The following is an 11558-nucleotide window of genomic DNA, read 5'->3' on the forward strand; positions in this document are numbered from 1 at the left end:
GTTTAAAAACCCATGCGTCATCAAAGCAGCTGGAAAAGAAGCTCTCAAAGCCGTTGGAAAAGGCACCATTCAAATCATGTCATTCACAGGAGAAGAAACCTTGAAGATGACTCTGAATGATGTCTGGTTTGTCCCAAACATCGCGAGAAATTTATTCTCTGTTTTGGCAGCCCAAGACCGGAACAGAGACAGTAAATTCACATCCAAGGCGACCGAGTGCTGGCTCGAAGTGAATGAATGAAAAGTACTGTATGGAAGTCGTGAAGTAAGCGGCAATCTGTACAAAGCAGCCATCGAACCAGTTCCTCCAGAAAAAGTAGAAAGAGTAAATATCACTGAGGCAGAAAGTTCCACTTTACAATTATACCACGAGAGGTGGGGACACCAAGACAAACGGCATGTAAGAGCGCTATTACAGAAAGAACTGGGAATCACAGTCAAACTGAATAAAGAACTGTGTGAACCCTGCATCTTTGGCAAAGCACATCGTCTACCTTTTGGAACCAGAGTAAAGACAATGAATCCCGGGGAACTGATCTCAACGGACGTAGTAGGACCTTTTCATGAGTCTTTCAATAAGAAGCGATTTTTGGTCGTGTTCAAGGACAGTTTTACGAAATTTCGCTATGCATTCATCCTGAAAGAGAAGTCTGACGTCAGCGTTGCACTGAAGCAATTTCTAGCGCATTCGAAAACATTGGGTCACAACATAAAAGAACTGTTAAGCGACAATGGCGGAGAATTTGACTGCGTAGATGTCAAAGTAATCCTTGCAGAAGAAGGAATTACACAGAGGCTGACAGCGCCATACACACCGGAGCAGAATGGTGGTAGCGAGCGAGAAAACCGAACCATTGTTGAGATGGCTAGGACATTTAAATATTCAAATCCTGATGTTGATTTTCCACATGCTATATGGGCGGAGTTAGTGTCCTCAGCAGCATACACTCTCAACAGAACGGGAAAATCTTCCATAGAAGGTGTAAGTCCCTACGAGTTATGGATGGGAAAGAAGCCAAGAATAAAGCACCTACGCATCATCGGATCTACATGCTACGTTCATATTCCAGCAAGCAAGAGGAAAAAGATGGACAAGAAAGCAACAAAAGGATACCTTGTAGGATATGACGGAGACGAACGTTACAGAATTTATATCCAAGAAGAGCATAAAATAATTTTATCAAGAGACGTTCAATTCCAAGAAAAATCAAAGGTATGCGATAACGAAGTCGAGCTAAAAATCAAAGATGTCAAACCAGAAAGTCAGGATCAGAGTGAAGAAGAATCTGAAACCGAAGACAAGTCAGACACTGAAGAAAAAGAACCCACCAATGCGTCGGACACTGAAGAAGAGGAACTCTCTAATCTTCCAAAAGGACGAGTTTTGAGAGACAGATCAAAGATCCAGAAGCCAAAACATCTTCACGACTATGCTCTTTCACTCGAGGAGTTTGTCAACATCTCTGAAGATCCTGAGACTTTCGAAGACGCTCTCACAAGTGAGGACAAGAGTCAGTGGAAAAGAGCCATGGATCAAGAAATAGACTCACTGAAGAACAATCAGACCTGGAGCTTGACAGACCTTCCTTCGGGTGAAAAGGCGATTCCCTGTAAGTGGGTCTACCGACTGAAGAAGAATCCTGATGGCACAGTTGATAAGTATAAAGCAAGACTGGTAGCCAAAGGATTTAGTCAACGTTACGGCATCGACTATAGCGAAACCTTCAGTCCCGTAGCAAGATTGGGGACGATTCGCTCAATTCTCAGTATCGCAACAAGTGAGAAAATGCATCTAAGACAATTTGATGTATCAACAGCCTTCCTATATGGGGAACTTGAAGAAACAGTGTTCATGAAACAACCCCAAGGCTACGAAGACGGATCTGAAAGGGTCTGTGCACTTCAGAGAAGCCTATATGGACTCAAGCAAGCACCAAGATGTTGGAACAAGCGCATTGGCACCTTCCTTCACGCGCTTGAATTCAAGGTCAGTGATGCCGATCCATGCTTATACGTTAAAGAGGAGAATGGAAAAAGGATCCTACTGGTGATCTACGTCGATGACGGTCTAGTTGCAGCTACAGACATACAAGAATTAGAAGGCTTTATTGAAAAGTTGAAATCAGAATTCAAGATTGTCTCAAAAGTAGCAGCGTATTTTTTGGGACTTGAAATTCAACGAGAAGAAAATTCAATAAAAATTCATCAGAAGATGCAAGCAAGAAAAATTTTAGAGCGCTTCAATTTTACAGACTGCAAACCAGTTTCAACTCCTATGCTAAAAGGTTCTGAGACCTTGAAAACAGGGAAAGATGATCAGGAGTCTGACCAAAAGGTTCAGAAATTCCCATATCGACAAGCAGTTGGAGCCCTGATGTACCTTATGCTCGGCACAAGACCAGATCTGGCGTACAGCGTTGGATTTATGTCAAGATCACTTGAAAATCCATCATCTGAAGATGTTGTACGAGTCAAGAGAGTTTTTCGCTACATAGCAGGTACCCTGGACCTGGGAATAGTTTATCAGAAAGATAAAAAGAAAGGCATTCTGGAGGTTTACAGCGACGCAGACTATGGAGGATGTCTGAAGACAGGACGCTCAACTTCTGGGGTTGTAGCCAAGTACGCCGGAGGAGCAATCTCCTGGTTAAGTCAAAGACAAGCAGCAGTAGCATCCTCTACCACTGAAGCAGAGATAATCGCAGCAAACGAAGCAGCTAAAGAAGCAATTTGGCTGAGCAGGCTTTTTAAAGGAATTGTCAAACTAAGACAGGTTCCAATCATTCAAGTTGACAATTCTGCTGCAGTCGGACTGGAACAAAATCCAATATTTCATCGTAGAACAAAGCACATCTCAATCAAGCACTTTTTCATCCGAGAAAAGATATCCAAAGGAGAACTTGGGATTCAACAAATCTTCACGGAACAACAGACCGCAGACATAATGACAAAACCACTACCAAGAACACGCCTTAGGATTTTGTGTGGAAACATGGGACTTGTCTGAGAAAAGTAGTCAACAAGGGAAAGTGTTGAAGTTAAATTTGAATGTGTTGATAATTTTCTACGCATAGATGGCGATACTATATCGACGACAAAATCAATCGATAGTTTTTACCAAAGTCATGTTGTTTACCTTTTTCTTTTGTTAACTCGCTATCTCTCTAAGAAAGAGAACGTACGAACACCACTCTTAAGAATCTATAATATTTTTGCTTTTCCTCTGTACTAAAAATAAAACACAGTTCTACTAAACTAAATAGAAAGTTGTGTCGAGCTATAATTTATACAAGTAAATTCAACAATCGTTAGTCTAGCTTAATAACCTAAAATCATTTAGTTTTTGCAACGAAAGAAAGTAAAATCAAGCAAAAGTCCGCGGTAAAACAGCGTATTTGCAAGAGTCGCTTTCTCCTAGGCTTTATCCACGGTAAAACGCCGTAAGTCCAACAGTATGACATATATGGTGCAACAACGTAAGTCAAAGGGTGATAAAAGAACATGAAACTTAGCACTTAAACTTAATTTTTCTCAAAAACCTTAAAAATGGTCCTAGAAAAAGGTTTAAATTTTGATATAAAACCGTTCCCAAACGTAACAAACGAATATTTCATTTCAAAAGGGTGGCCACAAAATGGCTAAATTTGAGAAAAACTCCATGTTATTTCTATGGGAAAATTTAACTTTTTCAACAAAAGGTGTGATTAATTTTATGGAAATGAAAACCACCCTTAACAACTTTATTTTTTATCAAATAAACTAATGGATGGATCTCTTTAAAATTTTAACCACATATTGAGGGCCCGAATTGTATTTCTGTGGAATTTTTTCGAACCAATTAGTACAATACAAAAAAAAACTACATCAAAACAAAAAACCCTCCTTAAACATTAAGAGCAGTATGAAGTCTTATCTAAGAGAGGTATCGCTCTCCCAGAATTCAGAGAAAATGTGATATGATGTTCCAGTGCTTCTACAACCTAATACATAACGGCCAGAAGAAGACTCCATTGCACATAAGTAACGCTGAGATGATACATGAAACCTGCAGGTCAAAGAATTTGATTTTTTCCTTCAATCGACTTGGCCTGTGTACTAGTTATGACGATGTTCTCAGGGAAGACACAAGCGCTGGCTAATAGATCCATTCTACGAAGTTCATAGAGTTCCAATAACACCCGCTATTCTCCCTGGCCAATCTATAAGAGGTGCAATGGATAATTTGACCACGAAGAGGTGACGCTATCGGGAATTGGTGGATCTCATGATACATTTTTAGTGCTCTTTTAAGAAAGATTAGCCGGTCCAATTAATGAGCCTCGTGCTTCAGAAAACGTTGATAGCTACAACATCAATCCTAAACGAAGATTCCTTTCAGTAAGTATACCGGGTCAGGATATTGTTCCATGTAGGAAGTCATCTAAAAGAAGCTAAATACCAGAACATCAAGTTGGCGTCTTGGATCAACGATTGGAAGTAGATAGTGATGATGATTTAATTTGGCTCATATGTCGTTTTCAATCTCGAAATGAAGGAAGTAGGTAGAAAATGAGAGTTCAAATTCACTTGGTATTCAATGGTATCGATGGTATCGATGGTATTCAATGGTATCGATGGTATCAACGGTATCACGATGGTATCGACGCCATTTTTTTCTCTGTGGTATTTTTTTTTCTCGGCGCCATCTTGTTTTTCTCTGACGTCATTCTCGGCGCCATTTTTTTCTTCTCGGTGGTATTTTCTTCTCGGCGCCATTTTGTTTTTATTTGGGCTCTGACGTCATCGTTTCTTCTCGGCGCCATTTTGTTTTGGCATTCTGGAGCGATCGACAGAAATTTACTCCAAAGGTGGTACGCTAAATCCACTAACGACTTGAGATTTGAAGTTTTTACTTTGACTTTTCTTGCTTGCGACATGAAATCAATTATCACAGCGGTCTTAAGCGTTGTTTTTTTAGGACTTAGACAAGATTTCAGCTGTTGTATTTTCGAGGTAACGTACAGTACAAGTTGCGTATTATCTGGTTTTCGGAGAAGGCCATCTTTAGTCAAAAACAATGATGTAGACGTTAATTCAAATCAAAATAAACTCTAAATAGAATATCCCCGAGTTCTTGCAATATCAATAAGCCTTAAGGCGTTATTACTTTGCTTTTCGACACTGATTTGTTAAGCTTTCGGACCTTTTGGTTTTTGTTGTAGCTTTTTTATTGGGTCAAAGATAGACTTTGTCTTTTCTTGAAATCGTTCACGAACAAACTCTCTATAATTCTCATCTCAATTTCTTAATAGCGTACTTTGAACTACAAATCGGTTTCGTCCTTTCCAGTGATGAGGTTACCTACGCTTTGCTTTAAATCAGTCTGAAAGGAATTAGAATGGTACTTGACAAATTCAATCAATTCTTTTATGCTAGTCTGATCTTGGATGGTCAAAGTCAGAGTATTCTTGGTGTAAAGAGTAATTGTCTTGGTAATCTTGACCACAAAATTCTCAATGGAACTGGGCGATGTCGAGCTTTTCATGTTTTATGACGTCATACTTCACAACTGAGTCTTTCCTTCTACTTATTCAAAGGCTTGGTCGATTGCCACGGAGCTGAAGTTTCGACTCGTGTGTTTCACGGTGAAAAACCCGCTGCTAAATTCATCGAAAATGTTTGGAAATTTTTCTGGAAGAAAAAAGCAGTCTTGGTAATATACGGAGCCCCAACGGCCATAGTTTAATCTATCAAAACGCGAAAAAAGGTGTAAAGTAGCGTGTACTGCTGACACATGTAATTTCCAATTACGTTATCTGTCGGCTCGGAGTAAATTTCTCATTATTGGGTAAATGTGTAATACGAAATAGCTCTAATATTTGAACCGTCGATTGGTTTTTCCTTACTTTCAACAGATTTAGAAAACTTTTTCCTTTAAAGAAAGCAGTAGCTGTCTAACTTCGCGTCAAAGATCTTTCGCTCGTTCTTCTTCGTCTTCGGCGCAAGACTCATTCTATAAGTGAGAACTTCTAATGTGGCGTCGTCAACTTGCCCAAAGTAACGAGTTCATTATCTCGTAAAACATAGACAAGGATCTAAGTCCTCGAGAGTAATGATTACCAGCTAGAGCATTTTCAATAACGCGAGGTCCCATGGTTTCAGTTTCAACATAAATTTCTTCTATGCCGCTTCCTTTTAACTAGTTTTCAATGCAAGGAATAACGACTTTCTCCATATGAAAACTACCAAGGCCAAGAAATACGTTAGAAACACGATCCGGAAATAAAAACTGAACCTCTCTCGTGAGCCTGTAGATGAAATCATCACTCCACAAGTAGCCTTCACTTTGACCAAGTTGGATCATAGCATCTTAAAAATTGATAATTGCTATATTTATTGTATCAAAGTCAGTGTCCGGATGCGGTATAATAGGAGTAAAGCCAGAAAGAGTCTTTCGACAACTTTTTGGAACAATTAAGCTATTGAATGCACTCCAAGAGAGCATATGGCTGTTTCCTTCAGTAGGTAGAAAATGAGAGTTCAAATTCACTTGGTATTCAATGGTATCGATGGTATCGATGGTATTCAATGGTATCGATGGTATCAACGGTATCACGATGGTATCGACGCCATTTTTTTCTCTGTGGTATTTTTTTTTCTCGGCGCCATCTTGTTTTTCTCTGACGTCATTCTCGGCGCCATTTTTTTCTTCTCGGTGGTATTTTCTTCTCGGCGCCATTTTGTTTTTATTTGGGCTCTGACGTCATCGTTTCTTCTCGGCGCCATTTTGTTTTTATTTGGGCGGGAAATTTGAAAATGTTAAGCCTTATCGGACTTCAATCAAGACCAAAGTTCATTGTGATTTTCAAAATCCTGAGTTTGCTGATAAGGCAAGCAAAGATTAGGATGTCATACTACAGTTATAATATATTAGGAACTGAACGTCTTATATACTAAGATATTTTGGGAATGGTGACAGACGGCATACATTCTGATTCAAACCTTAATATTAATTAATGCATACCATTAATAATAATTTTATTGACTTAACAGGGTGCAACGCACGCTAACTTAAATAATTGTCGAAGAAAATAATTAATATTAATTATATTTATTTACATATTTAAGAAAAACTGGAAATTCAAAACACTTCAAAACTTTGACACGAAATTTGAAATTGTTAAGCCTTTGCGTGGGTAATTTAAATCTCGGGTATAAAACCAAACCAAACCTAACCTATTCTAAGCCTATCGCACTGCGAATTTAAATCTCTACACTTATCCCCTAAGTTGATATTTTCAAATCTCGCGCCAGAGCGGAAATGGGATCGGAATTCCTGCTGTCTGTCCAAAATGTTTGTTTAAGAGACTCTAGTCGAACTCGGGATGAAGCCAATTAACTAATATATTTAGCTAAATTAAATAATTGTCGAAGAAAATAATTAATATTAATTGCATTTATTTAAATATTTAAGAAAAACTGGAAATTCAAAACACTCCAAAACTTTGACACGAAATTTGAAATTGTTAAGCCTTTGCGTGGGTAATCTAAATCTCGGGTATAAAACCAAACCAAACCTAACCTAACCTAACCTATTCTATCGTGCTTGAAAGTGTTGTTAAATGAATGAAAAGTCGTAGAAAGTGTTGTTAAATTAATAAAAAGTCGTTGAAATGGCTGAGAAAAAAAAAATGGTTGAATGCGCTTATAAATGACTAAAAAGTGGTTGAAAGTGCCGTTAAATGACTAAAACATTAATGGAAACGTCGTTAAATGACTAAAATGTGGTTGAAAGTGCCGTTAAATGACTAAAACATTAATGGAAACGTCTTTAATTGACTAAAACATTAATTAAAATGTCATTAAATGACTAAACATGATAGAAAATGTCGTTAAATTGCTGAAAAGCGGTTGGAGGTGTTGTGAAATGGGTAGAATTTGGTTGAAAGTGTTGTTAAATGACTAAATCGTACGTGAAAGTGCTGTTAAATGAATAAAAAGTTGTTGAAAGGGTTGAGAAAAAGATGGTTGAACTTGTTGATAAATGACTAAAATGTGGTTGAAAGTGTCGTTAAATGACTGAAATGTGGTTGAAAGTGTCGTTAAATGACTAAAATGTGGTTGAAAGTGTCGTTAAATGACTGAAATGTGGATGAAAGTGTCGTTAAATGACTAAAATGTGGTTGAAAGTGTCGTTAAATGACTAAAATGTGGTTGAAAGAGTCGTTAAATGACTAATACATGATAGAAAATGTCGTTAAATTACTGAAAAGCGGTTGGAGGTGTTGTTAAATGGGTAAAATTTGGTTGAAAGTGTTGTTAAATGACTAAATCGTGCGTGAAAGTGCTGTTAAATGAATAAAAGGTCGTTGAAAGGGTTGAGAAAAAGATGGTTGAACTTGTTGATAAATGACTAAAATGTGGTTGAAAGTGTCGTTAAATTACTAACACATTAATGGAAACTTCGTTAAATGACTATTTATTTAAGTGGGTGTTGCTTGTCTCCGAAACAAAACATACGAATAATAAGAAAACTTGGTAAGAACTGTTTGTAAATATAAGTTATAAGCTGAATATTAAGCCTCGGATCTCTGTTTACAATATATGGTAGTAGATATGCAATATTTCACCTATAAAATAAATTCAACTCACCATTTAAAACCATTCCGGAGGAGAATTAAAATGTTTAGACTGGTTTACATGTGGTGGTGGTTTGAAATATCTAGATATGTGAATGGACACGTTGCCGGCGATAAAAAAGAACCGATAAGAAATATGGAATCTTCTATCGATAAGATATGTTTCCACGTGGTAGGAAAATTTCCAGATAGTAAACTAGAACCGAAACTAGAACTATTTATCGATAAGATATCTTTCCACGTGGGGACGGAAACCAGAACCGAAACTAGAACTGTTTATCGATATCTTTCCACGTGGTGGGGGTAAACCAGAACCGATAACTGAAACAAGAACTGTTTATCGATATATTTCCACATGGCATGGGTAAACCAGAACCGATATCGTGCTATTTCCAAACTTATCGATGTCTTGGAGATCTTATCGGGCTTATCAAAGGTTTCTGAAGTATAAAAACTCCTGCACGTGGCGATAAGATATGTTTCTACGTGGTAGGAAAATTTCCAGATAGTATAGTAAACCAGAACCGAAACTAGAACTATTTATCGATAAGATATATTTCCACGTGGTGGGGGTAAACCAGAACTGATAACGGAAACAAGAACTGTTTATCGATATCTTTCCACGTGGTGGGGAAAAACCAGAACCGATATCGTGCTATTTCCAAGCTTATCGATGTCTTCATCGAGTGTTATCAGACTTATCAAAGGTCTTTGAGTTTATCGGGCATAAAAACTCAGGCACACGATGATAAGATCATTCTACGGCTAACCCAGCTCTCTCCAGCAACTTAAGTACCAGCAGGACTCTCTCTCTCTCTCTCACCGCAGGAAACTCTACGCTAATGTAAGTACACTCTCCGGAGTCTAAAATTCTATCCTTAATCAAATATATATAGAACATGACTTAGACATTTGGAATATTTCTAGAGATTGGTTTAAATTATGTGTGTGTGGATTTTAATTAATTTGTTTTTCTCTAATTAGGGACACCACCAATATCTTCGAAATATCATCCACGAAGTCCGTCTCGGTTACTCCTGACTGTAAAGTTAGACTAGGCTTAACGGACGGTTCAACCGGCATCACGTTGACGGAGGCTGAATATTATCAACTCTACGGAATGCGGGAACAAGTAACCAACTATTTCCTGAATGATGGTGCTACACCGTCGTCTTCGTCCTTTGATGGGTCGAACCTGAAACGTATCGAACTGAATATGTACCAGGATTGGAAAGTACTCAACATTCGTGAGATGAGAGCGGGAAGTGGTGTAAACTACGGAACACTCTACCCGACCAGGATTGGGTTTGCAATTGGAGCCGTCCTTTGGGCGAAACTTTTGGAGAAGCACGATCAAGTGGTAACATTTCTAAACGCCGCTAAGCGTGTGTCCTCGGAGGTCGACGAGATTGTTAAACAACAACTGACCAAGTACATAAAGGATGCCTGCAACGGTTGTATCATATCCCACGGATCTCAGCTACAACACGAGTGCATGACTATGGACTGGATTGAACGTGTGAATTTACATTACGAAAATGCTGTTAATAATTTAGATATCAATGTAATTATCCAATTGTTTAATAATTCAACATTTTTAAGTATGGAATTTTGTAAAAGAATTGCTTCAAATGTAATATGTTATTCAAAACTTGCTTTATGAATAAAACTTGAAAAATACTTAACTCTTATCATTTATAATGAATAATTAAATAGGTTAGTTTAAATTCGGCGTAATTATTTGTAAATTAGAAGGTTCGCATCCTCGAAATGACTAAAAATGTAAATTTCGCACATTTTATTAATGTTTTACGGGGTCCATCACCACATGTTATCCAATAAGGGCTATAATTATATCGCGGACTTTCTATAACTACGTCTGACCTCGATTTTCCTAACGTGAAAGATTTATATCAATATAATATGGTTGAAAATGTATTTACGACGAGTTGTATCTTTAAAACCATTCAGGAGGAGAATTAAAATGCTAAGACTGGTTTACACGTGGTGGTGGTTTGAAATATCTAGAAACGTGAATAGACACGTTGCCGGCGATAAAGAAGAACCGATAAGAAATATGGAATCTTCTATCGATAAGATATGTTTCCACGTGGTAGGAAAATTTCCAGATAGTAAACCAGAACCTAAACTAGAACCATTTATCGATAACATATCTTTCCACGTGGCGGGGGTAAACTAGAACCGAAACTAGAACTGTTTATCAATATATTTCCACATGGCGGGGGTAAACCAGAACCGATAACCGATATCACTCACGCTATTTACAAACTTATCGATGTCTTCATCGAAACTAGAAATCTTATCGGGCTTATCGATGTCTTTATTGAGACTAGAAATCTTATCGGGCTTATCAAAGGTCTCCGGTTTATCATGTATAAAAGTTCCTGCACGTGGCGATAAGATCATTTTACGGCTAACCCAGCTCTCTCCAGCAACTAAAGTACCACAGCAGCGGAATTCAGCAACTATAGTCCCGCAGGAAACTCTACGTTATAATGTAAGTACACTCTCTGGAATCTAAATTTCTTAGTTTGTAATTATATACATATAGTGCATGACCATTGTAATTTAAATTACTTAAATTAATATATATTAAATTATGTACGACTAAAATTGTTCCTAAATCATCTTTAATGTAAGTATGATTTTTTTATGTTAAACCTGATATTTACGTATAACGTCTATTTCTTTCGATATTATACTTTGTTCTCTGAGTATACTATATACTAGATCTTTCTCTCTCAATATTATATTTTGTTCTCTGGGCATTTTATATACGATATCTTTCTCTCGATTTCAACAGGGATACACTCAAGGAAGAGATGGAGAAATTGGGATTCGGCACTGTACCCGTTAGTGGGGAATTGGAGTGCCCCTATTGCGAGAGCGAGTTAAAGGAGTCCCCCGATTACGGAAAAC

At 37.7% G+C, this 11558-nt stretch overlaps 1 protein-coding gene across 1 annotated transcript; it reads left to right on the forward strand.

Annotated features, from left to right (window-relative positions):
• The first annotated feature begins 7886 nt into the window (after positions 1 to 7886).
• On the forward strand, positions 7887 to 10281 carry LOC149653631 (uncharacterized). Its single transcript, XM_089847016.1, has 2 exons — positions 7887 to 9462; positions 9603 to 10281. Coding segments are annotated over exons 1-2 (681 nt in total). The 5' UTR covers positions 7887 to 9460.
• The last annotated feature ends 1277 nt before the right edge of the window (positions 10282 to 11558 follow it).

This window comes from Phalangium opilio, unplaced genomic scaffold, assembly GCF_054372755.1.
Source record: "Phalangium opilio isolate 3A_F unplaced genomic scaffold, DU_Popi_V2 ptg000082l_1, whole genome shotgun sequence".
NCBI lineage: Eukaryota > Metazoa > Arthropoda > Arachnida > Opiliones > Phalangiidae > Phalangium > Phalangium opilio.